Source organism: Bos taurus, chromosome 3 (assembly GCF_002263795.3).
Source record: "Bos taurus isolate L1 Dominette 01449 registration number 42190680 breed Hereford chromosome 3, ARS-UCD2.0, whole genome shotgun sequence".
Classification (NCBI taxonomy): domain Eukaryota; kingdom Metazoa; phylum Chordata; class Mammalia; order Artiodactyla; family Bovidae; genus Bos; species Bos taurus.
In genome coordinates this window covers 82,008,089-82,029,423 of record NC_037330.1, presented here as the reverse complement: position 1 = coordinate 82,029,423, position 21,335 = coordinate 82,008,089, and the positions used below count along the sequence as shown (strand labels likewise).

At 37.4% G+C, this 21,335-nt stretch overlaps 1 protein-coding gene across 2 annotated transcripts in view; it reads left to right on the top strand.

The window, feature by feature from the left end:
* The window catches only part of EFCAB7 (EF-hand calcium binding domain 7), a 55,090-nt gene that overhangs the window by 22,581 nt on the left and 11,174 nt on the right, over positions 1–21,335 (top strand). Inside the window, exons 7-11 of one of the 2 annotated variants that reach the window (NM_001192050.1) lie at positions 3,967–4,108; positions 6,973–7,082; positions 13,189–13,346; positions 14,185–14,318; positions 17,943–18,091. In NM_001192050.1, the coding sequence (NP_001178979.1) occupies positions 3,967–4,108; positions 6,973–7,082; positions 13,189–13,346; positions 14,185–14,318; positions 17,943–18,091 (693 nt within the window). The remainder of the gene's footprint in view (positions 1–3,966; positions 4,109–6,972; positions 7,083–13,188; positions 13,347–14,184; positions 14,319–17,942; positions 18,092–21,335) is intronic. The other variant, XM_005204507.5, reaches the window with a different exon arrangement.

Here is a 21,335-nt window from a genome sequence, read left to right as displayed (position 1 = left end):
GATCCTCCAGGCAAGACTACTGGAGTGGGTTGCCATGCCCTTCTCCAGGGCATCTTCCCAACCCAGGGGTCAAACCCAGGTCTCCTACACTACAGGCAGATTCTTTACCATCTGAGCCACCAGGAAAGCTCATTTTACATATATTTATGTATAACATGTAAGTTATATATGTCTATATATGTAAAACAAGAAAAATATAAACATTTTATTCTTGAAATGGTTGTCTAACTTAATTTTTATGAAAGCTCCAGATAATAATTTTCTTATAAAAGTCTCACATTTTCAAAATGTTGATCAATTCAACTTGTTGATTAGGTTGGCAATCCATATCAATTTTTTCCCTTATAAATCATCTATTTAACCTCTTGTTTTTAAGTATGTACAGTTTATGATTCTTTATTAACAAAAAAAGTTCAACAGCAGTCTGTTTACTTACTTTTCTTAACAGACAGCAAATAGCCTTCTAATAATGTAATAGAAGGTAATCTTTATAAGAAACAACAGTGATGTTGATGATGGTGATGATGACATACAAGTTCCTCTTTTGACCAAGTCCATAGCAGATGAAGGGCTTCCCAGGGGGCGCTAGTAGTAAGGAACCTGCCTGCCAATGCAGGAGACATAAGAGATGTGGGTTTGATGCCTGATCAGGAAGATCCCCTGGAGGAGAGCTTGGCAACCCACTCCAGTGTTCTTGCCTGGAAAATCCATGGACAGAGGAGCATGGCAGGCTAAAGTCCATGGGGTTGCAAAAAATCGGACATGACTAAAGCGACTTAGTGTGCACGCAGACATGGCAGACCGACTACTTAAATTCTGCCTCACCTAAACCTTTAATAATGCAGAATTATATGTCAAAACAAATTAAATTCTCTAGTGTTCCAGGAAAAATATAATTTTACTGATAAATTTAAGTTTTTGATAGCTAGAATTTTCAACTTTACTATTTTTAATTTATGCTTTTAAGCATTTCCTTGTACATTGTGAATGGAATAATATTTGTATATGACAAATGAATTTTTTCCTTTTATATGAATTTACTTGAATTGGTAGAATATAGCACCACCTTATGCCCTGTGTAAGAATTACAAGCTACTGTTTTATTTCTGCTTTATATTGTCAAAAATTATACATGGAATTTCTTACTCTAGCATGCTAAGATTTTATTTTTTAAACTGAACCTTCTTTCATTTTTCTCATAACACTCAAACTGTCAACTTAATCTATAATCCTTTCAAATTAATTTATTTGAAAGAGCCAGATATTTTGTCAGTACTTTTTTCCTTTTAATTTATAACATTTTAGTATAGGTCCTAGAGAAAAAGCTTTGTGTGATTGAAAGTCTATTTGTTTTAAAGGAAATTTGGGGTTGAATAAGCATTGCGTGTTTAATAACTCTGATAGATTTAAAGAATTTGAATTCTTCCTTTGAAACAAGAGAGATACAAATTCTCCTAATGGTGTTATTTACTATTCAAAAGAATATGATTATCATATTGAAGTTTGGTTGATTTATATAGTATGGCATTTGGCTTTCTTCTATTTTATAATAGCTATTGTCTTAACATTTTCTAGCCTTCTTAACCGTGTATTATATTTGATGTCTTTCAAAGAAACTTATAAATACTCTTCTACTTATAGCTTTTCTAAAATTAGAATTTTGGAAAGACTTCTAATAAAAATTTTAACTCATTCCCCAGCCAAATTTTATAAAAACATGTCCTGTCAGCCAGAAATATCATAAGCACGTGGAGAAATTCTTCGTCTTTGAGTTTCCCAAATGCCACATCCTGTCATCCAGCCAACTTGTCCTCTGTCATCCCCTTTTTCTGCCCTCAATCTTTCCCAGCATCAGGGTCTTTTCCAGTGAGTTGCCTCTTTGTATCGGGTGGCCACAGTATTGGAGCTTCAGATTCGGCATCAGTCCTTCCAATAAATTTTCAGGGTTGATATCCTTTAGGATTTGCTGGTTTGATCTCCTTGCTGTCCTAGGGACTTCTCTAGCATGACACTTTGAATGAAAGTATCAATTCTTCGCACTCAGCCTTCTTTATGGCCCAACTCTCACATCCGTACATGGCTACTGGAAAAACCATAGCTCTGGCTATACAGAGCTTTGTCAGCAAAGTAATGTCTCTGCTTTTTAACACGCTGTATAGGTTTGTCATACCTTTTGTTCCAAGGAGTAAGCATCTTTTAATATCATGGCTGTAGTCACTGTCCTCAGTGATTTTGGAGTCCAAGAAAATAGTCTGTCACTGTTTCCATTGTTTCCCCATCTATTTGCCATGAAATGATGGGACCAGTGTACCAGGCAAGGTGCATTGCTTTTTAGTTTCATTTAAACATTTTTTTAACCTAGGGGTAGGAGGCAGCTATCAGAGAAGGCCATGGTAACCCACTCTAGTACTCTTGCCTGGAAAATCCCATGGAAGGAGGAGCCTGGTAGGCTGCAGTCCATGGGGTCGCAAAGAGTCGAACATGACTGAGCGACTTCACTTTCCCTTTTCACTTTCATGCATTGGAGAAGGAAATGGCAACCCACTCCAGTGTTCTTGCCTAGAGAATCCCAGGGACGGCGGAGCCTGGTAGACTGCCATCTATGGGGTCGCACAGAGTTGGACATGACTGACGCGACTTAGCAGTAGCAGCAGTAGCAAGAGGCAGCTATACCCATAATTTGAACACAATTAAAAATTTTTTAGCTACTAAAATCTGTTTTTTTAGTAAAAAAAACAAATAATTATATTTATACATCAATATATGTATAATTCTGAATAATGCATTATCATACTTAATAATTTCATAAATATGAGGTTTTAAATCATTAAAATATTAAATATTAGATTAAAAATCATGGCAGATATTAAGTGCAGGAAAAAAGAATTTTGAATATAGCTGATAGTTCGGAGAGAAAGCAAGGCCACCTAAATTCAGATATAGGTTTACAATCAATGAGAATTGTGAATTAAGCATATCACTTTATTTTTCAGACATTAAAAGAGAAGTCTGTACTGAGTTGCTTTTTAGATTTCTACCTTTAATATTCTGTAATTCTAAATTAAGCATATCACTTTATTTTTCAGACATTAAAAGAGAAGTCTGTACTGAGTTGCTTTTTAGATTTCTACCTTTAATATTCTGTAATTCTAAATTAATATCCTTTATCATTCCAGTTGGGTAAATGTAAATACAAGGAGGTTAGTTGAAAGTCTATACATACTCTTACTCATCATTAATAGTTGTACTTTTGACTGAAGCCCGCTTTGAACTTCACTGTGTTATAAAAACTTTGAATTTACTACCCTAAATATATTTTCTTTTTTTTTAATTTTATTTAGTTTTTTAGTTGGAGGATAATTTTTGCAATATTGTGTTGGTTTCTGCCATACATCAGCATGAGTCAACCATAGGTGTACATACAGCCCCTCCCTCTTGAATCTCCCTCCCACCTCCCAAGCATCCCATCCCTCTAGAGCTAATTTAGAGAGGTCTTTCTCAAAACTAGTATTTATCAGCATTTTGCTATAGCTGTGAAGTGAGTTTAGTGTTTTAGTTACCTAGACTTGAAACAAGTATTTTGGTTGTCACATACTTTGTCTTTTAAATATAAAATCCTACTGCTTTTTCTCTCAACATATCAGTTTTAACAATCCTTAGTTCTCCATTCTTAATATGCTCTAAGCACTAACCTCACCCTGATTATTGCAGCAGCATGTTTATTTATTACTTTGTTTCAGTATTTCTCCAACTCTCATGAACTGTATTTTTCATATTTCTCCTATTATATCTTTTCCTAATTTTTTGTTATTTAAATACTGCCTCTTAAAGATGTCACAAATTCCTGGATGGCATTGGCTCTAGTTGACATTTCTTTTTATATCTTCCCTAGGTTTTTCTTCATTGCTCTTCATGCTGGAAACTTGTAATGAATATTCTTTGAAAAAAATTTTTCCTTTATTCCAGGAGTGGCAATGTGTACAATCAAAAGGTTGCTTTTTCTTAGAAGAAGATGGTGAAATCATTAGTCATCAATACAAGATGCAAATAGCTCAGAGATCCCTGGTTTATATAACAATTAAGCCATTAAGCCTGAGTCAAGCTGAAGGCAAGTTTAAATTTTCTATATTTAAAAAATACATCACTTTATGCCAGCTTTAAAAATACTTATGTAAGTATTTGATGGTTCTAGTTAGTGAAGAAAATGGATTTGCCTAAGAAACATGGTTACGTACATTTAAAGAAAGTTGTTTATACACTATGTTGTCACATTATGCAAAGTAAGAGACGTGGTTATATATTTGAAGAAAAAAAGTAATTTAGACGTTGACTGTGTTGTCATATTATTCAAAGAACAAAATGTTACCTGGTTTCCTCTTGACATAGAATTAACTTTTTATCCACTAATTAATCCTTAGCTTTTTCCATTTATCAATTCTTTAAGTGAATACACATGAGAGAACTTCAGTAGGAGCATAATTTGGGACAAATAAGAGCTGCAAGTATTTTTGAATACCTTCAAAGTCCTATGTCATATGACTTAGTCCTTATTTAATAATTTTTGTATGGTAATGGTAATACTTTTCTGTACACCAATGATAGATAAAAATTAATGATTTCCTAGCGTCTACAGTCGGAGAAGGCAATGGCACCCCACTCCAGTACTCTTGCCTGGGAAATCCCATGGACAGAGGGGCCTGGTAGGCTACAGTCCATGGGGTCGCAAAGAGTTGGACACGACTGAGTGACTTCACTTTCACTTTTCACTTTCATGCTCTGGAGAAGGAAATGGCAACCCACTCCAGCGTTCTTGCCTGGAAAATCCCAGGGACGGGGGAGCCTGGTGGGCTGCCGTCTATGGGGTCTCACCGAGTCGGACATGACTGAAAGCGACTTAGCAGCAGCTATGTAATAAACTACCCCCAAAACTCAGTGGCTTAAAATAATTAAACATTTGTTTGCTCATGAGCAGGTCTATTGAACAGTTTTTTGGTCTGAACTGAGCTTGGCTTTTTTCTGTGGAGCTCACCCATACCGCTGTGATCAGCTGCAGGATAGCTGGTGGCTGGCTTTAATTGGTCTTGATTGGGCTCTTTTCTTTGTGTGGGCCTCAGCTGAGACAACTTGGTTTTGCCTTGTGTAGTCTCTAATCCCCTAGTAAGGTAGCCTGGACTTGTTCTTATGGTATAACAGGAATCTGAGAGAGAAAGCAGAAGCAGCATAGGCCTGGGATCAGAACCGGCACATTACTTCTGTTACTCTCTGTTGTTCACAGCAAATCACAAGGCAAGTACAGATTTATAAGGTGGAGAAATAGATTTGATCTCTTGATGAAAGAGCTGCAAAATCACATTGCAAAGGGCTGTGAATGCAGACAGGAGCAGCCATTTTTTGCTGTCTTCCACAGGAAGCAAGGGAGCAAGTTTAGTGGATGTAGGGGTGGCGGAAGGGATGGATGAAGAGCAAGGGGCAGGTAGAGGGAATCCTCTGTTCAGAGGCTCTGAGGTGTAGAGTGCGCCTGGTGTTAGAACAAGGTGGCTAGAGTGGCTGTAATGAAGTAGGGAAGGAGAGAATGGTAAGAGATGAAGACAAAGGAGAAACAAGGACAAAACCAGGTAGAGTTTTGTTTTTTGCCATAATGTTGTAAAAGTCCATAACTTGGACTTTTACTCTGAAAGAAATAGAAATGAAAAACCCTTAGGAGGCTGCCATCAAGATTTTCTCTTCATCTTTGATTTTCAATAGTTTGAATATGTGTCTTGATGTTTTTTGTTTCTCTTGTTGATGCTGTTTTTGAATTTTGGAGAAGTTTATTTTTTAAGTTGTTGTTTGTTTGTGTTTATTTTTTGGTATTTATCCTATTAGAAAGCCCTGAGTTTCTTGGATTTATGTTGGTTATTGTTTTTAGAAAATGTTGAATCTTTGTTTCTTCTGCGCTCTCTCTTCCACTTCCATGCCTGACATCTTGTTTTCCTCTGTGCCCCCACAGATCAGCCATGCTTGCATCTCATCCCTCCTTAGAAGGGTCTGTCTTTCCTTGGATTTCAGACTTCATGGTAATCCTGTGACCTCATATCTTATGGGTTTAAGAAATGCTATGATTTTGTAGTTTGTGCATTTTTTTCCTATTGTTAGGATGGGAGCAGCTTTCTTCCAACTTTCAACTCTATTAGAGGATTTTGAGTAGAGATGGAACATTTTCTGACATTTTAGCAAGAGCAGTCAGGTTGTATATTGAAAACAGATTGAAGGGTACTCAGGAGAAAGCAAAGAATGCTTTTGCTTTGAACGGAGGTGCAAAGGAGATAAGAAGTAGAAGATTCTGGATGTGTCTTGAAGGTCAAACCATAGCATTTCCTGAAGCTTGTTTATGACATAGGAGGGATGGAAGAAGTTAAAGATGATTCCAGGATTTGGGGGGTTGAGCAACTGGTTTGAGATACTCTTCTCTGTCTCTTACCTGAGATAGAGAAGACTATAGATGGACAGTTTTTTCTTCAGGTGTTTGGATAGTTTTAGGCATAGAAATCCAAGTAGAAATGTCAAATAGGCAGTTGGATATATGGGTCTAATGTTCCTAGGAAAAGTCTATCAGGGGATATGAATGATGTCTAACATCTTTTCCTCCTTTGCTCCTTTACAAGTGAGCCAGTACTTGTATCTTGTCCCTTCTCGAAAGGGTTGTTTTTCCTTGGATTTCAGTCTACTTGGTTGCGTTGCAACCTTAGCTCTCTAATGAGTTTTTAAAATTTATGATTTTTAGAGGTGTATATATGCAGAATGTTTCTAACAAGATCACTTTGTATAGTTATATGTCTTATTGAAAATGTCTTTTGATGTTTACATATGAAAATGGATGTGAATTAAAAAAAATAATTCAAAGGGGAAAGAAACCATTAACTTCTTTTTAAAATAGGAAAGATCTAAGTAGTGATTGCTTATTTTAAGATGTTTGGGGTTTTTTGTTTATAGGAAAACCATCCCCTTGGTTGTCAGTTGATACTGCCTTATATATTCTTAAGGAAAATGAAAGTCAAGCAAATCTACAACTTCTGTATTTTACCGAACTACGAAATAGAGAAGTATACATGTTTATTTTCTAATGTATAGTTAAAAGTATAATATGATCTCAAGTTTGGGGAAAATAATAGTTTTTCTATATATCTTTAACCTTTTTTTCTTCTCTTTCAATTAAGGTAAATACAATTCTTATCATTATTCATATGTTTTTATTAATTGTGAAGGATTTTAATTTGCTGAGATTTAAAAATTGAGGATTTATTGGCAGCCTTGACTTTATAACTTATATGTTGTGTGCGACATTATAATTCACTTTCGTCTTTTCTGATACCCTGATGCCCCCCCCACATGTGAACATTTTTTTTCTTATACTCAATAAAAATGATTGTTGCCAGGGAATTTTTTCCCCTTAATTCAAGCAGTTCAACTTTGAAAAAGTTCCTCTAGATGTTTGTCTTACTTTTAGTACTACTGCAAAAAAGAAAAACTTCATATCCTCAGGCTTTCCTCATATTAGAGGGTCTAAAAATAGATTGATCTGAAGAAATGCTTTCAAATGATTTTGTATGTTGCCCATGGGGTTGTTCTGATCTTTTCTAATTATATATTTACTCAGAGGCCAAATATGTGAGGCAGATACATAAATGTGGCTATTTATTTTATGAGGAATACAAAATACATCTGCTACACAGTAGCATGAATAATACTATTCAAGAGCTTACTGCAATATCATATTTAATCTTTATATAGGCCCAGCGACAGACAAACATTTCCCTGATGGAATGTTATATAAAAGTCTTTATTGTCGGCTTCCTAACAGACAAGAATAGTTATAGTCAAGAAACAAATAAAATGACAAAAGTTAATGTTTTGACTAAACTCTTCTTCAAAACTGACTACATAGTTAAGTTCAAGATAAAAAACATTGTCTAAAACAATGGCTTTCCTACTTTGTTTTGTCTAAAATTACTTTCTTGTGATATTGCATATATAAAAATCTTAGTACATAGCAAGCCTGTAGTAAAATTTGAATGAGTTTCTATTTACCTCTTTACTGTTTACTCCTCTGTTTATCTGTAATATGTCATATTTACAAAGGATTTTTACTTTTAGTTTCACAGTTATTTTCTTTAAGAAGAGTTTTGTGCCCATGAAAGACTTTGCATTTGCCAACTATGGCAATTCAAGTTTATACGTGGAGACAAGGAGGTTCATCAGAGAACGTATGTTAGGAAACAGCAAGAATTGTTTTTCACACATGGATATCAGTTTATATCTGGCCAATCTAAAAGATTATGATTTCCAAAAGATGAGTTTGGTCAATGTTTAATTTTCAAAATAGCCCTCACTTATATTGGGTTGCTTCTTATAATCCAACATAGGACATGGTCACTTTAGTATGATTATCATTCCTCTGACTTGTGAGAGCAGAAATAGGGCTGAATTGAGAATTTGAATGAGCAACTTTGTTTTGCATTTGAGGGTTTCCAAAGTGGCTTAGTGGTAAAGAATCTGCTTGCAGTGCAGGAGACATAGATTTGATCCCTGGATCAGAAAGATCCTCTGGAAAAGGAAATGGCAAGCCACTACAGTATTCTTGCCTGGAAAATCCCATGAACAGAGGAGTCTGGTAGGCTACACTCCATGGGGTCACAAAAGAGTTGGACATGACTTAGCCACTAAACAACAATAAATTCTGTGCTGAAGCAGAAATACCTATTTGCTTAGATATGGGCTTCCTCTGTGGCTCAGCTAGTAAAGAATCCGCCTGCAATGCGGGAGATCTGGGTTCATCCCTGTGTTGGGAAGATCCCCTGGCTACCCACTCCAGTATTCTGGCCTGAAGAATTCCATGGACTGTATTGTCCATGGGGTCGCAAAGAGTCAGACACAACTGAGTGACTCACTTTTACTTTATACACAACTAGAAAATGCTTCAGTTCTTAGGTTTAATATATTTGACAGAGACAACTCCTAGGTTTTATAGGAAGCCATTGGGCTCCAGAAAGCACCTAGAAGGTACATGCTGCTAAGTCGCTTCAGTCGTGTCTGACTCTGCGCGACCCCATAGACGGCAGCCCACCAGGCTCCTCCGTCCATGGGATTTTCCAGGCAAGAATGCTGGAGTGGGGTGCCATTGCCTTCTCCGTAGAAGGTACGTAGGGATGTCATTTTGTTTTCTTTAATACAACAGGAAAATAAAATGTTTTCCTATACAAATGTCTTGGCACTAATTATAAATATCCTATGATGGAAAAGAATTTGTATAAGGTAGGTTTATCTGGGATTCTACCATCTTGTTTTAGAGTACATATTACATAAATAATAGTAAAATTCCAGTGTTTTTGTTCACATTGGATTTTTACAAATATGGCTAATTCATACAAATAGTGAATTCTTTTAAACTGTATTAAACTTTTATTTTCTGTCAATAAAATCTGAATTACAAATCATATATTTATATTTGAATCATATTCAGTTCAGTTCAGTCACTCAGTCGTGTCCAACTCTTTGCCACCCTATGGACTGTAGCACGCCAGGCTTCTCAGTCCATCACCAACTCCTGGAGCTTGCTCAAACTCATGTCCATTGAGTTGGTGATGCCATCCAACCATCTCATCCTCTGTTGTCCCCTTCTCCTCCCACCTTCAATCATTCCCAGCATCAGGGTCTTTTCCAAAAGTTAGTTCTTCACATCAGGTGGCCAAAGTGTTGGAGCTTCAGCTATAGCGTCAGTCCTTCCAATAAATATTCGGGACTGATTTCCTTCAGGATTGACTGGTTTGATCTCCTTGCAGTCAAAAGCATCTATTCTTCGGCACTTAGCTTTCTTTTTAGTCCAACTCTCACATCCACACATGACTACTGAAAAAAACCATAGCTTTGACTAGACGGACTTTTGTTGACAAAGTAATGTCTCTGCTTTTTAGTATGCTGTCTAGTTGGTCATAGCTTTTCTTCCAAGGAGCAAGCATCTTAATTTCATGACTGCAGTTATCATCTGCGGTGATTTTGGAGCCCTCCCAAATAAAGTCTCTCACTATTTCCATTATTTCCCCATCTATTTGCCATGAAGTGATGGGACCGGATACCATGACCTTAAGTTTTCTGAATGTTGAGTTTCAAGGCAACTTTTTCACTCTTCTCTTTCACTTTCATCAGGAGGCTCTTTAGTTCTTCTTCACTTTCTGCCATAAGGGTGGTGTCATCTGCATATCTGAGGTTATTGCTATTTTTCCTGGCAGTCTTGATTCCAGCTTGTGCTTTATCCAGCCTGGCATTTCAAATAATGTACTCTGCATATAAGTTAAATAAACAGGGTGACAATATACAGCCTTGACTTACTCCTTTCCCGATTTGGAACCGGTCTGTTGTTCCATGTCAGTTCTAACTGTTGCTTTTTGACCTGCGTACAGATTTCTCAGGAGGTAGATCAGATGGTCTGGTATTCCTATCTCTTAAAGAATTTTCCACAGTTTTTTGTGATCCACACAGTCAAAGGCTTTGGTGTAGTCAGTAAAGCAGAAGTAGATGCTTTTTTGGAACTCTCTTACTTTTTCAGTGATCCAACAGATGTTGGCAATTTGATCTCTAGTTCCTCTGCCTTTTCTAAATCCAGCTTGAACATCTGGAAGTTCACAGTTCATGTACTGTTGGAGAATTTTGAGCATTATTTTGCTAGCGTGTGAGATGAGTGCAATTGAGTAGTAGTTTGAACATTCTCTGACATTGCCTTTCTTTGGGATTGGAAGGAAAACTGACCCTTTCCAGTCCTCTGGCCACTGCTGAGTTTTCCACATTTGCTGGCATATTGAGTGCAACACTTTTACAGCATCATCTTTTAGGATTTGAAGTATCTCAACTGGAATTCCATCACCTCGACTAGCTTTGTTCGTAGTGATGCTTCCTAAGGCCCACTTGACTTCGCATTCCAGGATGTCTGGCTCTAGGTGAGTGATCACAGCATCGTGATTATCTGGGTCATGAAGATCTTTTTTGTATAGATCTTCTGTATATCCTTGCCACATCTTCTTAGTATCTTCTGCTTCTGTTCAGTCCATACCATTTCTGTCCTTAATTGTGCCCATCTTTGCATGAAATGTTCCCTTCAGTTCAGTTCAGTTCAGTCACTCAGTCGTGCTCAGTCATGTCCAACTCTTTGCAACCCCATGGACTGCAGCGCACCAGGCCTCGCTGTCCATCACCAACTCCCGGAGTTTACTCGGACTCATATCCATTGAGTTGATGATGCCATCCAACCATCTCATTCTCTGTCGTCCTCTTCTCCTCCTGCCTTCAGTCTTTCCCAGCATCAGGGTCTTTTCAAATGAGTCAGTTCTTTGCATCAGATGGCCAAAGTGATTGGAGTTTCAGCTTTGGCATCAGTCCTTCCGATGAATATTCAGGACTTCCTGAATATTCGATGATTTCCTTTAGGATGGTCTGGTTGCATCTTCTTGCTGTCCAAGGGACTCTCAAGAGTCTTCTCCAACACCAAATGTTCCCTTGGTATCTCTAATTTTCTTGAAGAGATCTTTAGTCTTTCCCGTTCTATTGTTTTCCTGTATTTGCATTGAGCAGTGAGGAAGGCTTTCTTATCTCCTTGTTATTCTTTGGAACTCTGCTTTCAAATGGGTATATCTTTCCTTTTCTTCTTTGCCTTCAGCTTCTCTTCTTTTCTTAGCTATTTGTAAGGCCTCATCAGACAATCATTTTACCTTTTTGGATTTCTTTTTCTTGGGGATGATCTTGATCACTGCCTCCTGTACAATGTCATGAACCTCTGTCCATAGTTCTTCAGGTACTCTCTGTCAGATCTAATCCCTTGAATCTGTTTGTCACTTCCATTCTATAATCGTAAGGGATTTGATTTCAGTCATACCTAAATGGTCTAGTGGTTTTCCCTACTTTCTTCAATTTCAGTCTGAATTTGGCAATAAGGAGTTCATGATCTGAGCTACAGTCAGCTCCCAATCTTGTTTTTGCTGACTGTGTAGAGCTTCTCCATCTTTGGCTGCAAAGAATATAATCAATCTGATTTTGGTATTGACCATGTGGTGATGTCCATGTTTAGAGTCTTCTCTTGTATTGTTGGAAGAAGGTGTTTGCTATGACCAGTGCATTCTCTAGGGAAAACTCTGTTGGCCTTTGACCTGCTTCATTTTGTACCTCAAGGCAAAATTTGCCTATTACTCCAGGTATCTCTTGAGTTCCTACTTTTGTATTCCAGTCCCCTGTAATGAAAAGGATATCTTTTTTGGGTTTTAGTTCTAGAAGGTCTTGTAGGTCTTCATAGAACTGTTCAGCTTCTTCAGTATTACTGGTCGGAGCACAGAGTTGGATTATTGTGATATTGAATGGAATATGAATCATATTAGGCAACTATAACCCAGAAAAATTACTTAAAGTTTTTTCTCTTTGTTTCCTGTTGAAATATTTGCACACAGTCAAAACTCAAAATAGTATTTTAAGACCATTTTCAATATAACAAATATTTCGTAACTAGTTATTAATACTAATGGATAAAGTACATAGTATTATATTTTAGAAACTTTAGTTAGGACTTAGTGAATTCCCTTAATGCTGTTAAATGTTAAAAATAAATTCTAGAAAATTTTATAGAATCACAATTTGCTTTGTTTCATAAAGTCCACTACCTTCAAGTGAGTATATTAAATTAATATTCATTCATTTTATATGAACTATGTAACTTTACATAAAATATACCAGAAATTTGCATAAAATATAGCAGATCTTTTCCAAATACACATTAATCTTTCATGCTATAATCATTCAGTATGAAAGAGTATGGGTAGCAAGATTATCCAACATCCCATTTTAAAAACAGCCAAAAAAATTAAAACTATTCCCCTTAAGTGCATCACTGGCATGTTTGAAGAATATTGGGAAGATTTAGAAGTTGTATAACTTCTAACCTATTAGAATTTTAGTTATTTTATAAATATATAAAGAACTGCATCTAATATTACTGGATTTAGCATTAACAAAAAGAGTTTGAAGCCTGTAAAACAATGATAGAACCATAATAGAATTGGTGAATATTAGTTAAAAAAAAAAACTGTTTCTAATGCTTCTCTTTCATAAGAATGATTAAAAGTCATTAAGACTCATGGCGTTTGTTTGTTTTAAAAATTCTTTTGAGAAAAGACGTTTGGGTGGACTGGTGAACTAGGACCTGGAATTTACTGGTTAGTTCCTTCCACAACTGGCTGCAGGCTAAGAAAAGAAGTAAAACCAGTAACAGAAGAAGCCCAACTTGTATACAGAGATGAAACAGGGGAATTATTTCTTACAAAGGAATTTAGGTAAGTTTTGTTTATTAAAGTCCGAGGTATAACACTAGACTGGATGTGGATCAGTAGCCTGCCTTCCATCCTTTCCTTTGGCTAGCTGCAAACCCCAGCCCCAGTTTCTAATCAGTAGCTCAACTCATCCACTAGGCATCTGACTGTGACCTTCTATTCATAAGGTTTTGAATGGGATTGCCATTTATTTCTGGATTCCGTATAGTTGGCAAGTCAACTTTAGTTACAAATTTACTGATTTCTCCTCCACTAGAAATAGGTCCTGCTAATTGTACTATTGTCTGAGATAACTGTCTAATATGAAATCCAAATAGGGTAGTTCTCCCATATTCTAAATATGTAAGTAAGATCTGGCTACCAGTAGAGAGGAAGAAAGATGGAGACAGGTAAAAAGAAAAGGGGAACTTCTGTTTGAGTTCCTGCTACATGTTAAGATACTGCGGTTGCTTTAGAAGCTTGATTATGTCATGTAATGCTAGACAGAGTAGAATGTATATTTGGATACATTAACTCTGTCATTCACAAATACTGTTTTTATTTTATTCTTTTCCAGTATGGTTTATTACAAGATATTGAGTATAGTTCCCTGTGCTATACAATAGGACCTTGTTGTTTATCAATTCCAAACTCCCAGTCCAGCTCCCCCCAGCTCTCCCTCCCCTTTGGCAGCCGCAAGTTTATTCTCCGTGTCTGAGTCTGTTTCTGTTTCATAGATGAATTCATCACAAATATTGTTTAATGCCTTGATATAACTTCCTTTTGAAAGTTATCCTCATCGAAACCTTCTTCAGTCTAGTTGCCTTAGAGACAAATAATTTGCTATTTTTTTTTAATTTAGGTCAACTTTATCAGATATATTTGAAGTAATTGATTTAGATGGAAATGGTCTTCTTAGTCTTGAAGAATATAATTTTTTTGAATTGAGAACAAGCGGTGAGAAGTGTGATGAAGATGCTTGGGCTGTCTGCAGAGGTAAGCATTTTTTCTTAATGGGTGTGTTATATTCGTATATATACCCTTTCATCCTTAAGAAGTGAAATATCAAATTTCTCCATTGAATATTATAGCAGTTGCTGCTGCTAAGTCGCGTCAGTTGTGTCCGACTCTGTGTGACCCCATAGACGGCAGCCCACCAGGCTCCCCCATCCCTGGGATTCTCCAGGCAAGAACACTGGAGTGGGTTGCCATTTCCTTCTCCACTGCGTGAAAGTGAAAAGTGAAAGGGAAGTTGCTCAGTCGTGTCCGACTCTTAGCGACCCCATGGACTGCAGCCTAACAGGCTCCGCTGTCCATGGCTCCGCTGGGATTTTCCAGGCAAGAGTAGTGGAGTGGGGTGCCATTGCCTTCTCCGTTATAGCAGTTAGGACAGTTTAAAAATAGTAGCATTGTTTGTAGATCATAACAAATTAAACATTTATTTTTCTTAAATTGGTAGTTGGTATAGTACTCAAGTTAAAAGAAAATGTAAATTACTTACTCATAATTACTGCGTTCTTTGGAGCTTAGAATATAAAAACTTTGTCTTAGCTCTGATAGTGAAGACTGAAGTAGTGAAGAGACCCAAACTGTGCCCAGGAGAGGGCAGCAAAGAGCTAACAGACTGCTGCTGCTGCTGCTTGCTAAGTCACTTCAGTCGTGTCCGACTCTGTGTGACCCCATAGACGGCAGCCCACCAGGCTCCCCCATCCCTGGGATTCTCCAGGCAAGAACACTAGAGTCAGTTGCCATTTCCTTCTCCAATGTATGAAAGTGAAAAGTGAAAGTGAGTCGCTCAGTCGTGTCCGAGTCTTCGAGACCTCATGGACTGTAGCCTACGAGACTCCTCCGTCCATGGGATTTTCCATATTAAGAGGTTTCCAGGAAGTTGTTTATGTATGTTAAGAATTGTTTTGTTTTTTGTATTTGAGTTGAATTAAGAAAGGCCACCCATGGATGTATGCTGCTGATAAGTCACGTCAGTCGTGTCCAACTCTGTGTGACCCCATAGACGGCAGCCCACCAGGCTCCCCCATCCCTGGGATTCTCCAGGCAAGAACATTATGGAGTGGGTTTCCATTTCCTTCTCCAATGCATGAAAGTGAAAAGGGAAAGTGAAGTCGCTCAGTCGTGTCCCACTCTCAGCAACCCCATGGATTGCAGCCTACCGGGCTCCTCCATCCATGGGAGTGGGGTCCCATTGGAGAAGCCAAAAATACTAACATGGGCAAAGAAAAATGAGAGTGAGGTGAAGTCAGTTGTTACTTGGGAGAAGACTGAAAAGAGGATAGAGCTTGTGTATTTAGTGAAAGTGAAAGTGAAGTCACTCAGTCGTGTCCGACTCTTAGTGACCCCGTGGACTGCAGCCCACCAGACTCCTCCATCCATGGGATTTTCCAGGCAAGAGTACTAGAGTGGGATGCCATTGCCTTCTCCAACATATACACACTACTATATATATAAAATAGGTAACTCATAAGAACCTACTCTATAATACAGAGAATTCTCAATACTCTGTGATGACCTTTATGGGAAAAGAATCTAAAAAAGACTGGCTACATCTAAGGACTAAAAGGTCAAAGGAGAACGCCGGAAAACCATAGCCAACTGTAAATCATAGAGCAAGAAGTCTGAGAAGGTTGGAATGTAGTCAAGAGAGAGATTAACTCACATGTTGCTGTCACTGGAGTAGTAATGTGTCCTAATCCTCTGGTTCTTGAAATGGTCTTGGCAGTCAGTGAGCTAGGGAGGAATCTGATCAATCTATTTTTCAAAAGAGCAAGTAAAGTAGAAGTATTATTAATATAAAGTTTTTTTTTAATCTTTTATTAACTTTTTATTTTGTATTAGGGTATAGCTGACTAACTGTTTTTAACTGAAGTTTTATGTAGTGTAATCAATAACAAGAAATACATATTGATTTACAATTTTAAACTTTGATTAACAAGATTGATAACACATAATAGAGTATTAGTTTTAGGAAGATGCAATCATCTTGTAACTTTATTGATATAATATTTTGATTCTCTTTCTCTTTGTCATATTTGTGTGGGTATTTCTGAGTTCTCTGTTCTATTCCACTGAACCATTTGTCTCATCTTTCACTAATACCACACTTCTCCTGATTACTGTAGCTTTAAAGGAAGTCTTGAAGTTGGGTATTAACAAACTTTAAAAGATTAATGGAGAATTGATAATTTTAAGTTTTAAAAGTAGATTAGTTATTGATAGTCTCTATAGCATTATATCTATATACATTATTCTTAAAAGTAATTATTTCTTTGTATTATATATCAAATATTAATGTTTTCATCTTGCTCCTCTACTTAGTAGCTCCAGCTTCCATTTTAGTTGTTACTGTATCTCTCTATGATCTAATTTAATCTACATTTCCTTTTTTGTCTTTACAAAAGTTATGAATCACTTTCCAAACTCTAAGCATTTTAAACTATTAATCAGTCAACCAGTTTTAAACAGCTATGTCTCTGCCTCTTTTCTCACAGTAACGTGTATTAAAGAGATGTCTCAAATAAGAGTACCCATTTTCCTTGGGCATATTATAGATGGGAGTTGGAAAATAAAATCTTTCTTTGTTGTAGGGCAGTTAACAGAACATAATCCAAAATGAGTAGCTATTTTTTATCTATTTCATAGTCACATTCAAGAGTTATATATAGATATTTCTACATGAATTTTTGCTTATAAACAGTGTTAAAATGGGCATACTTAGATTTGTGTGGGACATTCATGGACTCAAAGTATTCCCTATTATCTAACAGTTTTTAAGGACCAGGGGACAATTCTATTAAAATTAAAGCAGTTAAGCATATAATAGTCTCCTTGAATCTGGCACCATTCACTTTTCCCTTTTGAAATACCAGTAGTTTGGGGGATATTACATCAAATTCATTTGCATTTAAGTGGCAAGTAAGTATTTTAATTTTTGAAATACAGTACTGGCTTCACCAGTATATACCCTAATATTAAAATACATGTTAGTATATACTCTGATAAGCAGGCAGCTTGGAATTTACCCAGAAAAATTAAGACTTCCTCTAATTTTGAAATATATTTGTACTATTTATGACTTTAGCTCTTGTTGAAAAACTAAATCTGTGATAGTGCTTATGCTGAGTTGTGGGAAATTAGAACAGTATCTCTCAAACATGTTTCGAACCACTCTTTTTTTTTTAAACATGGTCTTTGTTTATTTATTAATTAATTTATTTTTGGCTGTGCTGGGTCTTCGTTGCTGCGCGCAGGCTTTCTCTAGTCCCCGTGAATGGGGTCTGTCTCTAGTTGCAGCAGGTGGGCTCAGAAGTTGTGGCGTGCGTGCTCTAGGGCACAGGCTCAGTAGTTGTGTCACACAGACTTAGTCGCCCTACAGCATATGGAATCTTCCCAGACCAGAGATCGAGCCTGTGTCCTCTGCATTGGCAGGGGATTGTTAACCGCTGGACCACCAGGAAAGTCCTTGAGCCATTCTTATTTCACTTTGATAGTGCTCACAGATTCTTAAGGCCTCCTTCAAAGTAAACATTTATGAATAATAATATAGCCATTTTAGTAAATGTATGAACTTAAAATATGTAAGGAAGAAACTTTTGGTTGTTTTGACAGAGAATTTTGATACCAAGAAAAATGAACTAACAAGACAGGGCTTTATGGATCTGAATCTGATGGAAGCCAACGACCGAGAAGGAGATCCTCGTGATCTCTGGGTAACTCTGCACTCAATGGGCTACAATAAAGCTCTGGAACTGACGGAGGTAAAGCAGTCTTAAAGTTTGCTGTGGGTGTAATGTACATAATATTTTCCCCCACAAACATTTTCTTGACACAGGACTTTTGAATTGGGCTCTCAAATCCATGAACTTCAATATACAAATGAATCCTGGGTGCAACAGTATGTTTCTGCTAGTTTATGCAAGCTCTTATATGAAATTTAATTGCTCACAACATCTTAATAATTCAGGAACAAAAGTAGTTTGAGCCTATGATATGCAGGAAAAAGATTGGTAATATGAAAAGTTACATTTCTTAATTGGTGATGGCTGTTTGAGTTGCTAAAATTTCAACAGTTGCTTCCGTTCCGAGACTTCAGAGACTCTTTGTCCTAATAGAATAAAAGCCCTCCTAAAATAAGGAGAATATGTCTGTATGAGAACTGGAATTCTGATCTTTTCACACGGGTACTCCTTGGGTTAATATTTGTAAAACACTTGAAACAGTGCTTGGCTCTTATAAAGCACTATGTATGTATTAGCTATGATTATTATTATTTATTAACATGTAAGGTATAAAAGTTGAATAAGACTTGCATAAACCAGAGGAATAATAAAAATTAGGCCTATTTCTTAAATTTTATATTTTTGTGTCCTTTAATAAAGTTTAAAATAAAGGATTTAAGAGTTTTAGGCCACACAAATTAGATAACAGTACATTTGTTTATAATTTAAAAATGGTATCTGTCCTTTCTATAAATACATCAACCTAGGAGGGTAACACTACCAGAAACAAATTTTAAGTTTGGGGTGTACTGAGACTTTGGTTTAGTTCCTAGTTTTGACATCATTTAAAATTCCTCAAAAATTTGTTTTCTGCGAAGTTCTCTATATTTTTTTGCCATTTTTATTAATAAGAGGTGAATAGTTACAGTAACTTTTTACATTCTACTTTAACATTTAGTGAATCTTACATCTTTAAGCATGGTGAAAATCAGCACCTAATCTGTGAATAATATTGTGTCTGCTACACATGCTTCCATTTAACAGAGGAGTTAGTTAAGAGACGATTGTGACATTTTAAGTTAAGAGAAGATATAGCATTTAAGATTAAGTTACAGTAAGATTTAAGTTAAGAGCAGATAATAGCGTTTGCTGATATCATTGACTTTTGAAATCACAAGAAGGATTTCTGAGATAAAGATCTTTTATTTAAATTTTTAAAATGTATTTAATAGGTAATAAGTTCCATTGTTTGAAGTTCCAAAAGTAAAAAATTTATATATATGTATATATATATATATATATATATATATATACATATATATATACAGTGAAAATGTCAAAGGATAATGAGACCACCACTCAATAGCTGAAATAAAAAGACAAAACTGAATTGATTGCTTACTGCAAGGGAGAGCTATGCTGGTCAGGCACAAAGCAGAATGTTCATCTTATTTATAAAGGGCATTGGGGAAGCATGGTTATTCAGATGAGACTGTTGGTTGATTGATATACTCAGTGATATATTTATTTACTTTGAGTCTGTCTGTGACTGCTTGACTTTCAAAAGTGAAAAGCCAACCCTAGCTGACTTACAGAAGTATGTTTATTGAGGTGAGTTGTTGCAGATCAGTTGAACATATTTGAAACAAGTTCTGGGGCCAGAGATCAAGGTGGCAGAATAAAAGGACTTGGAGTTCACCTCTTCCCACAAATGTATCAAAAATACATCTACATGTGGAGTAATTCTCACAGATTACCTGCTGGACACTAGCAAACTTCATATACAACCAAAACTACAAGAAAGATCACCATGTACGGGTAGGGTGAAAAAAAAGGAATCAGAATGGGACAGAGCTGTACCCCTGGGAGAGATCTGTGAAAGAGAAAAGATTCCCTCACCCTGGGAACCCCCTTCACCAACTGGGAGATCAGCTGGGCAGAAGGGGAGATTCAGAGGCTCAGCGGAGAGTCAGCAGCTGGCTTGGAGCAGGCAGAACAGATTGAGACCAGCATTAATGGTCCTGGCAACCTCACTGCATACCCCAGCCTGAGGGTCGCATCTGCTGGTGTGCACAGTGGCTCGGTGGTGAAACTCAGACTTCAGCAGACAGCCCTGGATATAGGACTAAAGTTGACTACATGGAAACAGCTTGAAGGTGCTAGAGTGTGGTCCAGGCTGCGACTGGGAGTGTGCACAGAACAAAGCCCGAGTCCACTATAGAAGTTCTGTTGTTATGCAAGCAAAGGGAGGGGCAGGGGCCCTATCCTTGCAGCCTTATTCTCCAGTGACCTCACAGTGGGTGCAGCTCTGCCTCCACAAGCTCTTGGAGCATGTAAGCGCTGCAGTTGCCCACATGTAGAGGCAGAGCTGAAATCTGAGCTGATCCCCAGGACTGCTTGATTTCAGAAGCTGGGCTGGAATCAGCCTTGTCCTGCGGCTTTGCAACTTTGATGGATGTATGTTGCCAGGACTTTATAATCTCAGTGTCTGTGGAATATCTGCATGGATTTACTGGTGCTTCCACATCTGGGGCAGGTCTGGAGTTAGCAGCTGCAGGTTTTGTGGGTGTACACATGTAGACATAGCACTGGGGTCTGCCCTGATTCCCTTGTGCACACATATAGTTGTGCACACAGAGCACAACTTTGTGACTATGGTGGGTCCCAGTGCCTGGCTTCAGTGAAACTGCACAAGGGTCCTGCACTGGTGGCTCCATGAACACGGTGCCTGAGCAACATCCAGGTTGACTGCCTGATTCCCAGGCTGAGATGAGGTTGTAGGCAACATTCCATAGATGAGGTTCTACAGAAGCATTGCAGGCCAGAAGAGAGTAGCAAGTCCTGAAAGGGAAAAACTGGCATCTAGGATAATCTACCCAGCAAGAGTATTATTTAGAATAGAAAGGGGAAATAAATTTTTCAGTAAGCAAAAGCTAAAAGAATACTAAATTCTTTTGAGTATTTAATGGCAACCCACTCCAGTACTCTTACCTGGAAAATCCCATGTACAGAGGAGCCTGGTAGGTTGCAGTCCATGGGGTTGCTAAGAGTCGGACACGACTGAGCAACTTCCCTTTCACTTTTCACTTTCACGCATTGGAGAAGGCAATGGCACCCCACTCCAGTGTTCTTGCCTGCAGAATCCCATGGACAGAGGAGCCTGGTAGGCTGCAGTTCATGGGGTCGTTACGAGTCAGACATGACTGAGCAACTTCACTTTCACTTTTCACTTTCACGAATTGGAGAAGGAAATGGCAACCCACTCCAGTGTTCTTGCCTGGAG